This window comes from Phallusia mammillata, chromosome 2 (genome assembly GCF_965637545.1).
Source record: "Phallusia mammillata chromosome 2, kaPhaMamm4.hap1.1, whole genome shotgun sequence".
In the NCBI taxonomy this organism is placed as follows: Eukaryota; Metazoa; Chordata; class Ascidiacea; order Phlebobranchia; family Ascidiidae; genus Phallusia; species Phallusia mammillata.
In genome coordinates this window covers 19,162,387-19,178,881 of record NC_137253.1, presented here as the reverse complement: position 1 = coordinate 19,178,881, position 16,495 = coordinate 19,162,387, and the positions used below count along the sequence as shown (strand labels likewise).

The 16,495-nt window shown below is 36.8% G+C and overlaps 1 protein-coding gene across 1 annotated transcript; it reads right to left on the bottom strand.

Moving 5' to 3' along the window:
* Window positions 1-5,592: 5,592 nt before the first annotated feature.
* LOC145213461 (ras-related protein ORAB-1) lies at window positions 5,593-14,535 on the bottom strand. Its single transcript, XM_080081746.1, has 7 exons — window positions 14,380-14,535; window positions 9,035-9,107; window positions 8,781-8,876; window positions 7,578-7,673; window positions 7,185-7,316; window positions 6,995-7,127; window positions 5,593-6,589 (listed from the first exon to the last, which is right to left on the bottom strand). The coding sequence occupies exons 1-7, from the start codon at window positions 14,397-14,399 to the stop codon at window positions 6,525-6,527; spliced, it is 615 nt and encodes a 204-aa protein (XP_079937872.1). The 5' UTR covers window positions 14,400-14,535; the 3' UTR covers window positions 5,593-6,524.
* Window positions 14,536-16,495: the final 1,960 nt, after the last annotated feature.

The window sequence follows — 16,495 nt, the reverse complement described above, 5'->3', positions numbered from 1 at the left end:
GTCCTAAAAATACTGATAAATGTACTTTTAACGACTACGTTAGCGTGCGCTTGACTGAATTACGTGGATTATTCGAGAAATAAGGCTTGTGACGACATAGAACTTCATTGTCGAACGTAAATGTAAAATTTTACAGAAAGTTTATTGAAGTTACCTATGGAAGCTGTGCTAAATTGCGCGGACAACATTTTCTGCGCGGATTACACGTCAAACGCCTAAATTTGCGCGGGTTACAAGGGAAAATCCGAAATATTGCGCGGAGGATAAATCCATCCTACGTTCAACAAAATACATCAGCGGAATTGCGCGATACACTAAATATCGCTTTCAGTGGCGACAATCGAGCAATGTTTTGCAATCGAACGTTTTATAGGCAGCACTGAGCGCACAACTTCCGTTTTGTCGAAAAATGCCCGAAATTATACCGCTCGCGCTCAGTAACGAATGGACCGACACCAGAGTCCGCGCCCCGGTGGTAGCTGACCACTGCAGTACGTGTTTTTGTGTCATTTCGGCAAATCGGTTTTCTAGATCTGACGTATAGCCTTGAAGAAGATTTGAAAGCCAGAAAAGGGCCTTGGTGGCAGTGGCGGCTCGTGCCTAAAATTTCATAGTTTAAGCAAAATAATTAATAGCTTCTTCCTTGATTTCCAAATGACAACCAAGAAACTGTTTTTTTTTTATCTATCTAGTGCTATCACTGCAAGTGCAAGTCTTTTTGGAAATAATGGTGTTCCTTAGAAAAATTAGAAACATAACATGTCCATTATATCAATACACAAGATTGCACTTGGTTGCAAATACTGTCCACATGGTGTGTTAAGAAACCAAAACTTGAAATTGTCATCACTAAGGAATTTCAAGATTCCTGTTGCTTGTGTTGTCATCCCTAAGGTATTTCAAAATTCCTGTTGCTTGTGCAATTGTTCTGCATTTAATATTGCCTGAATTTCAGTGAGGCATTTAACTTCACAGTGTGAGTAGTTCTTGTGGTTGCTTATTCCTGCATGACATATTTGGAATAGAAGATGTTTTATCCCAGTTTTCTTAACTTTTTATTCAGGTTTTTATTATAAAGGTTAATCGTGACTTTTCAAAATGTTAGATGACCTTTTTCTTTTTGGTAGATACACTTTCTAATTCAATGATAACTGCAAAAACTAATGCCCACTTACAGTCATCTTAAAAATTCACGACTAACCTTCAAACAAATAAATTAAAACATGGCAAAAAAATTGTTTAACTGTACTCACTGTCGAACTTAGAATATAGCAAACGGGTTAGGTTTTGGAGCACAATATAGACGCGGAACAGACAACACAACTACAGCGGCCGGTTCACACGCTGCGTGATTGGTGGAGCTGCGCGAGCCGCAGCACCCTGTCGCCTATTTCGCCCGGCATGTAGCTTTTCCAAGTGCGCACAAGTGGAAAACGTCATGAAACGTCACGATTCGTCATGAAACTGGAGCTGCAGTTCCACCATAGATAACATATTAATGCCATATTTTTTTTAAATGAAAAAAATGCCGATCAAGGCGGAAATTATACTTGTAAAAATTATACTTAAGAATAAAAAATAAGTATCATAAAAGTTATCTGTATTGTTGTGGTAGGAATATTAGGTGAAAATATCTAGGGGGTGCTGCAGCTCCGCAGCACCCTACCACGAGCCGCCCCTGCTTGGTGGGCTACATGTGGCCCAGGGAACGTACTTTGAAGAAACCGCAACTACAGGATCGTACGTAATTATTTCGTTTCATTATAGCCCTTCTTGGTCAAGTTGTGTGTTGTTTTTACAACAAATAAAAATGGAATGCGACACAAAACTAGTTTTTGGTTAAACCCCTAAAAAACATGATTTTTTTAGTATGAACAAAAACATGCATGTTTTACTGCAAAATCCACGACATAGCTGTCTTTGACAAAATACTTCACCGTTCACGGCCATATGACAAAAACAAAGTGGTTGCTGTATTTGGTGGAAAAAAATTCCAACGTAACAAAACACCTAAATTCATTGGTGGCGAAACCACTTTCTTTTGGGGATTTATTAAACTGGTATGTCAACGAAAACCATAAGCCTAACACATGCTGTGAAATGGATCAGGCTCAGGGCTGCCACTTTTGTTTCAATGAAAAAATCTAGTTTGTCCTCAAAAAATATCTAGAATCATCTAGATTGAAAAATAAAACATATAAAAGTATATCTAAACATAAAATAATCCAATTTAATGTAATATATTAGCCAAAATACAACATACATGAAGGTTTTTATTAGAAATTGCTTTATATCAGATGGTAGAAAGCTAATTACTTCTTCCTTATCATCACTAATTTTTTTCTGTTACAGTTATAACATTATAACGTTAAGACTTTTGTGGTTATCTTGGTGGAACATTTGTAGGCTTATACTGTTCCTATGGTCTTTACAAACGTTAAAAAAACTATCTAGATTTTATAGCCATCATCTAGATCCCAAATTTTACATCTAGGCTTAACCAAAACCATCTAGATCAGCGGTTCTCAAACTTTTTTAATTGTTTGTCATAACGGCCCCTTCGCATTTTTTGGGGCACTCGCGGTCCAAACTAAATATAGATTCTTTAAAATTTCAAATAAGTTACCTTTGCAAAAGAAAAATGTTTAGTTACCAAATAATGTAATTTATTCCTTTCGAAAGCATTCCCACAAAAACAAACAGAATTTAGTTTAGATTCGTAAGATCACTTTGCGTGGGAATGTTTCAAAGGCGATTTATTACGCTACAAACAAGACTAAAACAATATGAACATAGTGCGCTAACATTCGCCTCTGTTTGTTACTTGAAAATGAAGTAAAAAAACACTTCTTGTAGAAAACTAAACACGTAGAAAACTCGTTTGTCTATCTAATTTTTGCTCATATACTCGCAAGATCTCATATTGCAGGGCTACTCGAATAGTTTTTTGAAAGGCGCAGATAGAAAAGGTAAAAATACCAAAGGTCCAGACACATCTGTAAATAATGCAACATGTCTTAGCCAACTTTGGTTATAGGTAATGAGGAAAATAGTGGTACAAAATTACCACATTTCTGCAAGCCAAATGTTTCTGTCAGCATAACAAAAGCTTGAATTTGGCACTGACCATAAATTAGGTTTTGGCACGACGACATACAAAATACAGTTTATCTAGTTTTGCAGGATTACTTCCTAAGCCCTAAGGTAGTAATTCAAAATTCAGTTATTGCGTCATAGATACAATTGTGCGGAAACAATCGCCGTTTCATTAATAGTCTATTGGAGTTTGGAAATACTTGATGCGGTACTCCGCTGCAACTATCAAGAAATTAACACACAATATAGCGTATGTGGCCGCAATCAAAAGACCGTCGGGGTCCAAATCCAACGCCCCAAAGGGCCGGATTTGGACCGCGGGCCGCCATTTGAGTAGCCCTGTCATATTGCATATGGTTGTAGAAATACTTTAAGTTCCTTGCGGTCAGTGGCGTAGCAGCCACTTGGCGGTTCTGGCTCTGCGCCAGGGGCGGCAGGCTGCAAGGGGGCGGCAAAATGACTTAAGGGGACACTTCTGGATAAAAGTCAATATTTTTCAAAAAACGTTTTTTGTTCTTATAAAAAAGGAAATTTTATCAGGATTCTGAATCTGTAAGCCTTTTTTTTTTATTATTATTTATTTGTCAAAACTCACTTCAAAGTGAGGCACCTAAGACCTACAGGGGCACCCCCAGTTGTAAAGCACACAGAACATGGTTGTCTCTTACAAACACAAGTCCCTTGAGGAAAAAAAATAACTCAAACAGCTAGATTCAACCATTTCCAACAGGTTTTCGCTGGAGCGAGAAACTGATCTTTGTTTTTCTGGTGAACGCAGTATCAGTGAGGTTGTGGAATGAGAAGGTGTTGCTCTTTGTGCTAGGAATTTTTCGAGCTAGAAAAAGCTTTACTCATGATTATATTTTTTTAGGCAAACACTTGGCTTAGTGAACCAGTAGTCTAATTGCTCATTAACAGATACTTTTGACTCTATTACTATAGCATAGCTTAACCTACCAATACTGTTGTGAATAACTGCAAAAATAAAAGCCGTGAGAGGATTTCTCAAAGCTCAAAATGATAAAGTCTTATTTACGTTATACCATGAATGATGATCGGCTGTCAGCTCTATCGATTCTTTCTAGAGAAAGAGACTAACGTTCAAAAACTTGATCTCGAAGATATTATCGCTGATTTTGCTTCGGCGAAAGCTCGAAAAGTTCAATTTTGAGGCAACTATTGATCTTTTATTTGCCTGATACATTTGTTCTCCATTTTTTGTCATTTATTTTTGGCCTTAACGCTGAGACAGTGAGGCTTCTTTCTCGAGCAATATAGAACTTCTGAGACGCGGCACATTATTTGTAATTATTTTTATTGAAAAGATTGCTTGAACATGAAACTATTTCAAAATTTGCTGCAGTCTACTTAGGGCGGCATTTTCAACGAAAGCCAGGGGCGGCAGCATATGCTCCTACGCCACTGCTTGCGGTACCCCTGAAATCGCGTGGCGGACCCCCAAGGGACCGCGGACCCCAGTTTGAGAACCGCTGATCTAGATCTACCTATAAAATATCTAGAGTGGCAGCCCTGATCAGGCTCTAAGAACGATTGTTTCGAGCATCACAGTCAATCGTTTTCCTGTTTATGTGACAAATCGACTAATAAAGACAGGTGAAGGATCTGGTGCATGACAGTGGGAACACGTTCCAACGGCGCTCAACAAGGCCTTACAAACCTCTATCGGGATTTAAAAGTTACTGCGTTGGTAAAATGCGAGAGATAGTTTGCCGGACCATTGTTTTTGTGCAACTGGGGTGATCCATGTTCTGCAAGTCATTTTAGATGTTATACCCAAGCAGTTTGTTCTAAAAAAACGAAGAAAGTTTATCAGCATAAATTAGTTGATCAATCGAAAAAGGGTGGCGAACTGAAAAATCGGGGAAACCTGTCCCAAAGAACTTTGACCTGTCCTACCTAGAATGGGTCGGTACGAAGCGTATTGCTGAAAACAAAACATGGGATGGGACTTCGAAGTGGCTAAAATGTGGTGTGAACAGCCTGTTTAGTAGTTTGTAGTTGCACCAATTTTGTTCGGAAATACTTATGTAAAGTCCGGAACGCAACGCTAAGGGGAAACTGAAACTCTCTTCCTAAATACGGTCGAGTGCGGTAGTTTGGTGACCAATTCGTTAAAAGAGACCTTGTCAAGACGTAGTGCATTGGTCCATGAAAGTCATGTTTAAACGAAAAGAACTAAATCGGCTTTTAATCGGATTGCAACACATGTTGCAGTAGGTAAAGGTAGAAATTCATAGAAATCAGCAATTACTGGCGCTTTTAGAACCACTCTGGACCAAACAATTAAGTTGCAAGTGTCGCTCGTGTTTTTACATCTCCTGCTACTTTGTTTGGTAAACGGCAATTTGGGCCTTCAAGCAGGACACCGAATTATTCAATTGGTTCTGTGTTTAAAGCCGAGCACAAAAATGCATACCTACAAAACAGAAACCAGAAGCATTTGCTCTGGTTTAAGCACCTGGTTCCATTCAGTAATCCTCTCTGCCAAGTTTATTTGGTAGTAAAACATACAAAAACTGTTCCAAGTCACTCAATGAAGCAACAATGAAATATATTCTACTTACATGTTCTAATACGAATAGAAAGGACTAAAACTTCCCCAATTAAAATTAAATTACAAGCATATTTTAAAGGCTAATACCTTGGGATGCGTTTTCAAACAACCTGTTAGTGTTTAAATCAGTTTTTTTGCATGCACTTATCACATTTACATTTTTGTAACTTATTGCAGGTGTAATCAGATGTTTATGACCAGTTCATCTGAATTACAGTGCACTGTTATAAGCTTCAACACAATCATGAACAAACAGTACACAGCACATTAATAATCAAGTAGTGGTCACTGTAAAATATAAGTGAATATTTCTATCTATGAATGGAAAGATAGCAATAAAGTCAATAAAGGTGGTAATAATAAACATATTTACACACTGACAACACTAATGCATCAAAAAAGCAAAGAAACCACCAAGGAATAATTTAACTATGGCCAAGCGTGGGTGTATGAGGGCTAACAATTACATACAAATGTCTTTTAACCGCTAACCACACAATGATGCATCTTACAATTTTAAATATTGCCTTCAATGTAGTCACAAAACAATTGCAGTTAATGACGAGATTGTACTCACAAATTCTGATCCGAATGTCATGTGTGTACATTTGTAACAACTTTGTTGACAATTAATACATAAAGACAAGGAGACATTGATGTACTTAAAAACATCAAGAAGCAAATAGCAATTTTATCCAGCATCATCCCACAGTAATGACATGAAAGTATCCGAAGATCCAGACAGCAATTATATGACTGATATGCAACTTAAAGCACAGATATTTGCTTGCATCAGCCAATTGGAGTAGTTCCAAACTGAATGAGTCAGTCCAAGTAAAACAGGGTTGCCCCATTAACAGCACCCACCTTTGTTTCCATCCACAGGTTTACTTGTTATGTCAACATTCGCGCGTTGACCTAAAGACACAAAGTACATTTGACTTATACCCTACATTCCAGGACATTTTGTTTTTTTAGCAGGATTGTTTCTGCTGACCCACACCCAAAACATGCATTTTTGTGACAAACAGATAAAAGAGGAAATGTCCAAAAAACCAACAATAAAAGTACTGAGCCACATATAAGTTGATGTTCGTTTTAGGAAATTAATAGCAATTCTAGAAACAACAAATTTTCTATAGCCTAACAAATTCAAATAAAAAACAAACATTTTTTTAGTGGTAACATTACCACAACCAACATATGTTCACCTACAAATTCAAGAAAAGTAAATAAAAAGGGTGGCATTACCAACTGTAAATGTTTCATCAATGTAAAAAGCTACAGCAAAAAAAAACTGGCTTTTCATCATTTGTTTCTCACCAGGTGAGGCTGCTGTTCCAGGACCCATTCGATTTTTGATTTCAGCTGCCATTGTCATAAAAGCTTGTTCCACATTGTTAGCTGTCTTTGCGCTTGTTTCAAGGAAGGGAATTTTTAAGGTATCAGCATATTCCTAAAATTAAAATAGGATGTAAGTCTAGCGTTGTTACATGGCACTGTAACATGGTACCTTTGCAGTTGTGTAGTCGACAACTTTCTTTGTGGTTAGGTCACATTTGTTTCCAACAAGCAGCTTGTTAACATTTTCACTGGCATATCTATCTATTTCCTGAAGCCATTGCCTTACATTATTGAAGGATTCCTGAAAGAATTGACAGCTTTAAATAATCAAGAAGCAAAATTATAGTATACTTTAAATAACAAATTCAATGGTTTTGTGTACCCAATTTTAGAGGCTAGAAACCAAATATATATCTGACGTCATACTTCACAGACATCACTTCTGTCTAACATTTATAGGTTACCAAATAAACTCAATATTTTGTTTTTCATTTGGACAGCATGAGCATGTCGCAGTTCAAACAGGATTATTGAACTTGAATTTTACAAAAGTAAGGCTTACTTGGTCAGTAACATCATACACAACAATGATACCATGGGCACCCCTGTAGTAGCTCGATGTTATGGTTCGAAATCTTTCTTGGCCTGCTGTGTCCCACTATAATTAGAAAGAAAAGGTAAAATTATACATACTTGGCATGTTTGGCAAGTCACACATTGAATTGTAGTTTCTGTAAACTGTTAATAATTTTAGTGTTATGAAGTGTTAACTTTGATCATTTCTGCTCTAACATTGTACCAGGCAGTGGCATATCCAGGGTGTTTTGGGGGCCCAGACCCCCTTTTAAAAAAACTGTCTGTAGATTAAATATGTCAAAATTGTATGGCTTATTGCAGCCTGACAGGAAGTCATTGTTTGAAAGTCATGTGTATTTCATCTTTTTTATGGCTTATCTAATCATCAACTATGATTTTTTCTTCTAAAATTAACATATGACACTTAGGCTTTTAATGTTATATTGTTATGATGCCAAACTAACTGCTAGTTGCAAATATTTTATTATTGTTATGAGAATATGGTAACCTCCACAGTTTTTGTCTTCTTGTAACAAACTTTAAGTGTATCTGTGACTGTAATTGTGCTTTTTGGAGATCTTTAAAGTTTATATTAATGAACAAACGAGCATATCTTAATTACACATCAGTCACGATTATCTTGCAGCTGCAGTTTAGCTGTCCTATGCTAGATAGTGGCATCATGATCTGTAAAAAAGCTTTTGCTAAAATCAACTATTGTTCTCTTTGTCAAATGGATGACTGGGAATAATAGATGCTGGTGTCACTCGCCTTAGCAACCTTGAGCAGTAGACAGTTGCAAGTTGAATTGAGTTCCAGGCTTGCACTTTAGAGTTAGACAAAGCACATTGCCGCTTTACGATTTGAATTGAAAAATGGAATAGGCAATGAAACAAATACATACTGGTTGTTTGACATGTAAATTACAAGTATTCACATGTGGCCAAGAACATTTATAATGAAAATTTCCCCAAGCTGGATAAATGCCATTATAGAGCAGTGTTAGGGAAATTTCCAATTAAAATGTTGGTAATCCCCGGTACCAGGGCTCGAAATGATTCGATTTTTTTAACTGTATTTGCAAGAAAATATTGCAATATTGCAATAATGCTTTAATGTCTATATTTGTAATCAAGTGTAAATATTATGTAACCCCCCACAGTCCAACCATACATTCATGTAAACTTACAATTTGAAGTTTAATCGTTTTTCCATCAAGCTCAATTGTTCTAATCTTGAAATCAACTCCAATAGTACTGATGTAGCTCTCAGTGTATGTATCATCCTGAATAGGCAAGTGTCAAGTTTTATGTGATTATAACAATACTTATTTCAGATGTTAATTCTACAAGGAAACTTTTTCATGTGCATTTTGCGTTAACATTTTTTGCCTCTCATTGCAATATACAACAAAATTTTAATGCAACAGCTAATACTGCTTACTGCAAATCGTAACAGCAAACAAGACTTTCCTACTCCAGAATCTCCAATCAGCAGCAACTTGAAGAGGTAATCACTAAAAATACAAATTATTCAATGAAAACGATGGAGAGTACATTCTTGAAGAAAAAGCTGAATGTTCTTGTTGAATAATTGTTGAATAAGAAAAAAACAAATTTCAAACAAACTACGAAGGTGACTTTCTGATATACTTCCATTTTATATATTCTATATCCTATTTATCAATTTACTATGCACATCATTTGATCTACACATATCATGGGCGATTCTAGAAGGGGGTGTTTGGTGTTTGGACACCCCCCTCAGAAAATTGGTGAAACTCGCCGTACTCCCATTTTGAAAAAGATGTGCGTAGATTAAATAGGCCAAAAGGGTTAAAATGAAGAGTATATTGCGCTGACAATACAAAAGTGATTATCTGCCAAGGACGCTAAGTTTAAAGTGCTGACTGCACTAAATGTAATGTATTAAAATGTTTTTGCATTTAAACAAAGTTAAATCTGACTAAACTGGTTTAGAACGTTTGATGCTATATTGTTTATGAGTAGTCTAACATGTAATGTTTGTCACAAATATTTGATCGATGTAAATCATGTTGTTAAGGTACAGGTATATAATTGGTAACTTGCCAACGCTTGGCATTTTTTATGCCTTGCATGGAAACCAACTTTATTGCATTCGTAACGTTGCGCAACTTAAAAGGTCAACCAATGTTTCAAAACGCGTTCAGTTCAGGCCTTAATAGCAATGCAAGTTTTTTTTAAGTAACTAACCTAGTTTGATACCTGACAGTAACGTTTATCTTGCAACAGCAGTTTTGCTGAGTAAGCCAGATAGTAGAGTAGTAGTTGGGAATTTTAACGATTTCGCTAAAATCAATGGTTGTTTATCTTTTTTTATCTTTTGGATAACGGGTAATAACAGATGGCACTCGCTTTGCGGCATGCCAAAGTTGCGAGTTAGGTTTCGGTCTTGTCTTTTCTAGTTTGAACCTGCTTGCAATTCTGGACAAAGCACTCTGCCGCTTAACGCGTCGTTTAGAACCAGAAAATGAAATTGGCAACGAAACAATTAACTACTTGCCATTTGAGGTAAAAATTAAAAATGAAGTATTTCGCGTGAGGCATATTATGATATAAACTTGTTAAATTTTTTAGTAGCAAACATCAGAATAGAGCGACTTCAAAGGTGCATTGGGGTAATAATATTTAGGTCACATAACGTGGAGACGATTAAACAGCAAACTCAGGTTTAAGTACAAAAAAGTTCCTCTTTTTGCGGCCCACCAAAAAAATTTATTGGTAAACATTTTGTGTTGAGTTAGAGCAGGGGTCGCCGACCCGCGGCTCCGGAGCCGCATGCGGCTCTTTGATCCCTCTGATGCGGCTCAGTTTTTGAATTTACCAAATGTTGTACATTTGAATAAAAATTATGTGACGATTATGCCGAACACAAAAGTCGAACACGAAAATTGAAGTGCAGTAGCATGACTGTACTCACTTGTTGTAGTTACCTGCAACCCCATCTCTATACCATCAAACGTGAAATGTGAAAGAGGCATACTGGCGGCGCGCAGGTTAATATGCAATATGAGACAATACTGTTTTTGTTTGCAGTGTGTGTGCGCGTGTAACAATAGCTGTTTGTTAATTGTTACGTAACAAACGATTTAACAAATGAATACAAATCTGCAAAAACAGAATATGCAACGCTCCGTAAAGTTGTTTTCACTGCTGACAAGACTAGTATACCAGTGTGTCTAATATGCAATGAAACACTAGCTAACAACAAAAAGTCGAATGTCATAAGACTAAAAACGTTTTGCATTTTGTTTTAAAACAACTTTGTGGCTCCCAGTGTTTTTTTACTACGTGAAACTGGTCCGAGTGGCTCTTTGAGTAGTAAAGGTTGGCGACCCCTGAGTTAGAGCAATGTCCTTTAAACTCCCTATTTAAAGAAACGAAAATGATCAGGGCGGGAACTATAGGTTATGTTTTTGAATTTATAAACAATGCAACATCACAAACTTCCCGCGTCAATGAAAGTACAACAGTTTTTCCCAAGCCCAAATCTCTGCTATGCATTAAGCACTGTGTAGTTACAAAAGTGATACCTTGCGACCAGAGTTTTTTGGTGCGTGAGTGACGTCAAGGTTATGACATTTTAGCAGGGGGAATACCCAAATCGTATTATCGCATCGAGGAATTTCCCAAATAATTGTTGGACAACCCCCTTAAAAAATTCTAGATATGCCCGACACATATGATTGTTTTAGCAAACAAAAACAAATGGGTCCCCACACGCCTGTTTGTGCGGATTTATAGTAAACAAATGTTGCGGTTATTTTTAGATTCTTAAGGAAAAATTATTACAAAGCATTAACTTTAAGAGTTTGGTCCGCATTCTTTTTTCATTATTATTGCCATATAATTACAAAAACAGTAAACAAGAACGGGAAAAATACTTTCAATTTAGTCTCTTGCTTGACCTTGATATTGTCCTCTAAGGTCATTGTTTAAACACATATTTTCCGAGAAAGCCTTAACAATTGTATTACAGACACTGAAGCCATTTGCTACAAAAGTATACATAACAAATTGTTTTTCACTTAACTTTGTTTTGCAAAACGAGTACCATTGACCATAGGCGTCGATTTAGGGGTGACCGGGGTGACATGTCTCCCCTCCTGAAAAAACAGGGGTGACAACATATGTATTGTCTCCCCTGTTTTTTGTTTGAAATAAAGTATTGCCAGAAAAACCACATACACGCCTATGCCGTAAACCAGCTGTTTGTAAGATTGAAGGTCACAATCAATGACAAACGCAAGTGTCTCGTGGTTTGTTATGCAACGTAACAATGGTTGCAGTAACAATCGGCATTGTTATGTGATAGTTAATTGATTTATTCCCAGCACAGGGTGGTGGTTAAAGTATCTTATATTTGCTTTATGTTAACTGCAGAAATGACTAGTCCAGGGCTGTACAACATCTTCGCCATGACGGCCGCATTGCAGATCTTTATTTCACCAAAAGCCGGCCAATTGCCTGCTTGCTTGTGTTTTAAAATTACTGATGTAAAGAAATATTATATATTATATGTCAACCATCTAATGGCGCCTAAAAAGTTGAGATTAATTTCTAACTTGAAGCGCAGATTGACCTGAAAAGTCTGACGATCAGTCTTAGCTGTTTATGACGTCATAATCTATATTGTGACGCTTAGCGTATCTGGTTTTTCCCATTGTTTGCATACAACAGGCATAAAAAAGTCTGCAACGTATGATCCCTAACTGGTAATACTTTTTCAGTTCCATAAAATGTGTTTAGAGCAGCTTGAAAATCAAAATATTTGACAAAAGAGTTTTTATTTACGTCACGGCCGCCAGTACATATATTTTAATAAACATGTTCACGCCCGCAGGTTGTGCCCCTCTGTTCTAGTCAAAGTAATAGGCATTTTTGCAGCCAAAAGCAAGCAACCCTCGAATAAGACGTTTTCTGTTTAATGTTGAGTCATTTGAAAATCGTCACACGCAATGTAAATGAACATCTTGAACAACGTACACTTAAATCCTGTCGCAATTTCACTATCTGACTGTGTGAAAGTTTGCTCTATCTGCCAGCTTTATTTTGTTACGTGCAACCAAATATGGGTCATAACTTAGATCGTGCGGTCGCCAGGACAACGGAGCAGTTAACGCAACTGCCCTAAAATTATGGGTTTTAACGGCTGATGGATGTTTTCAAAACATGGAAAAGTCTCCCCTAAAATGTTGCCAATAGTTAAAAAATCGACGCCTATGCCATTGACCTGTAGTAACCTCTCACGGTGCATATGCTGATGACCGTTTAATGACTTTGCGACACCATTTTCAATAGCACGCAGTCCTTAGTGTTTAATAATACCGATTTGCCTAATTTATTTGTACATGACTGTATGGTTCTTGGATTGATTTGTGAAAAATGAAGTAGTTATAACCAGGGCAAGAAAAAATGCAAATTTCCCAGGAAGCCAGCAACAATTTCCCGCCACTGTTCGGTAAATCCCCCTCATAGATGCCGAACACGGGTATGCTGCATACCCGAGAATCGGACCACCGTTAGTAATGCGTTATATTTGCGGAAATTATTCTAACACAAGCCAATACGTAACATACACAATTGATTACAATTTCAACAAGAATAGTGGTTTTCCTATATATTGCCAGTTTATATATACTACATCATATTTAACGATGTATCACATATACCATTTACTATATTTATAATGGATATATATTGGGGCCCTATCTTTTTCCTGGCACCTTATAACATAATTGTTTCTGCAAGCAAAAACGAATGGGTCCCCACACGCGCGTTTGTGCGGATTTAAAGTTGCAACTTTTACAAAAATTAACATGTTATAGCTTGTCGCTGTTGACCTGTGCCCCGCCACAACCTTAAAATGTAGAGACATCACGCATCATGAGGTCGGCTGTTTGAACAAACTACCAGAAGCTGGCGGAGTAACGTTATTCTACCGCAATATTTATTTTTGACTTTTTGTCCACCTGTCAGACAAACGGCCAATAAAAATTTCCCTCGAGTAGGACAGATCGAGGGAAGAAGCATTCCAACTTCCCCACTTTTTCCCACCATGGTCATGACAAAAAATCGTTCTTAACTGTGTTTGTAATACCTACAATTTGACCTTTAGCCCTGGTCATGCCACAGCCAAGCAGACAACAACAATTTAAAGACCATGGATTGCGTTATTTTTTCATCTTCATGTTGATTAACAACAATTTGCTTGACATATACGAAACCGAAGCATTTATAGAGTTTTAATCACGTCTTAAGTGTGAAACCTTCGCAAAACTGAAAATGTGCATGATAACTTAATAAAACGACATGGCATTGCTGCGCAAATACAGCCGATTTCTGTGAGCCAGTGAGTTACTCCTTTGGGACTTCTATCTGACTAACAGTGTACACATATCCTGGGATGTAAAGGCAACTATTTGGTCGATTAAGGCAAAATTTTAAACACTAAACAAATAACCTACTGCAAACCATTGTTTAAAATTTCTGCATATTAGGACTTGTATTTCGGGCCTAAAACTAAAACCATTATTTCGGGGTTTAAGGGGTCCAATAAAAAGTTAGATTTTCTTTAGAATGCCTTACATTGCACCAACCAACAAAGCATATAACTCCTAGATGATACTTTAGTCAGTACAACCGCTTTAAAAATTTTACATTTTGGGGGCCATTGAAGGGGACCCATAATGAATTAAGTATCTGAGTACATAAACAAGAACATCCAAAGCAAGATATTTTACTTACTACTCAGGATTCATTGTCATGACCTATCTTGTACGACCTGAAAAGATGCACACACTGTTTTCTGCTTTTATATCAAATAAGCAGTTTTTGAAACAGCAGAATGGCAAAATTATCCAAAACAAATTTGACCTAAAAAACAAATTTTCAGATTTATAGTTTTACACATCTTTCGGGCAATGACAGTTTTAGGCAGTAAAATCCTAACTATTAAGTCAATGAAGGAGTTTCTGCATGAAAACAGAAATATTAATACAGACACTGACAAATTAAGAAGCTGTTACAACAAATCTGTGTTTTATATGTATATATATATATATATATGTTAACCTGCAGTAAACTATGGTGATGGTAGCCATGCTGACAATCAAGCAGCAACTTCTGCCAGAAAACCCTTGACCAAATTGCTGAGCTTTTCATGCAATTAACCAGATTTGTTAATCGTGTCCCGAAACTAAATGGCTAAGATGAGCACAGGGGCAAAACAACAAACAAAAAGGTACCAAAACAACAACCAAGCAAGACATGAAGCCACTGGATGGACGGCATCTGAACACACTTTTAAATATGTTTTGGATTAAACCCTGGGCACAACTTTTTCTATCACAAGGGCAAATTTAAATTTGTTTTACCCACTCATGAAATCAAATGTGGGTTTTCAGCAAATACCACTTGACTGTTGTAACTGTTGACAGCTGTACCCTTACCCCAACCGAAATAGCCCCAATCGGCAACATTTTTACAAAAACAGCAGTCTACTGGTATTTACAGGTTTGCAATAATGGCCACAAAATATTTACAGGTTGTCCATAGCATTTAGGGAGTGTACACTAGTTTGGAAAAAATACGTGAAGAATTTATCCCCTGGGCAATATTTAAGATTTTTCCTTGTAATCCGTGCAAATTTAAGATTTTGACTTGTAATCTGCACACAAAAAATATTGGGTGTTCAATTTCCAAGAAGTCTGATAGCACAAAATTTTTGAAACGTTATAAAAACGAAATGGTGTAGAGTTTAGCAGAGCAACTGTGTTCGCAATGGAGCAAAACAGGTAAAGTTCTTTTATTGCATTTATTTTTGTTATTCTTTTTGTTGAATAGTCTTGCAGGCATAACATATAAGTTGCGTCAGTCGTTAAATCCTCGAGCATGCACAAAAATCTGTGCAAATATTTTGATGAAAACAAATCCTCCATACCTAAAAATACTTTCCAATCTGGTGTATATACAGTAGCGCTCGCGAGTAGTGATTCGCTAGCAAACCAGCACAAAGCGACTGTAGGTCTGTGTTATAGATATAACGCATCTAAGCGTGACTACTGCTTGGGAAAGGTGAAATTTCAGGGAACAGGAAAAACTGGATGGGCAAACTGAGAGTTACAGACTTGCACAATTATCATCTCAACACTTTGTGACACCATACACCATCTAAAAGTTGCAGCAGGCTAGTGCCCGCAAAAAGTTGATTCCAAGTAACAAATGCACATGCACACTTTTGGTCTGTTTTAATGCCACACTGTTGAGCTTCAAAATCAAACAATCCTTTGTTGGTTGTGAAATTGTTTTAATGGTCCCAATAAAAAAATAGTACTTTTTGATGAGATTTATAGCAGACTTCTGCTGGGTTATTCAGCTGAAGTTAAGGTAATATCAATGTAATATTTGTGTTAACAGAAAATTTGTCATTCGCCATAAAATACAGACTTTCCCAAAATATGCACGATTTTTACCCTTGTCATTCTAAGGTGCATTTCATCACTAAGACAGCTTCAAGTGCTAAGGAAATCTTTCTGACCACCTGTTCCAAACGTATCTTATTGAACAAATTCTGCCTAAACGAATGTATATCGTTTTTTTCACAAAATTGTACCGTTACAAACGATTTCTTTCACCAAGAGTTTACTCTTTGACGTCAGTGAAAAGACGTGGCATGATTTGCCTTTCACGCAGTCATGTGACACATCCAGCTCTAATCTAGAAGCAGCCTTTGTTCGCCCATTTTCGTCTCTACCACAACCGTCATAAAAAATTCGGCAAAAAATGTGCAACATTTGTTTTTTGCTTTACACTATTTTTTTTTAATTAATTGAATATTTAAAATGTTTAATAAAAAACAGGT

Coding starts and splice junctions, on each gene's coding strand:
- LOC145213461 (XM_080081746.1), bottom strand. CDS start 14,399: ATGACAATGAATCCTGAGTA. Junction 7,674..8,780: donor AAACGATTAAACTTCAAATT/GTAAGTTTACAT, acceptor TTCTAATTATAG/TGGGACACAGCAGGCCAAGA. Junction 6,590..6,994: donor TGGAACAGCAGCCTCACCTG/GTGAGAAACAAA, acceptor TTGTGTCTTTAG/GTCAACGCGCGAATGTTGAC.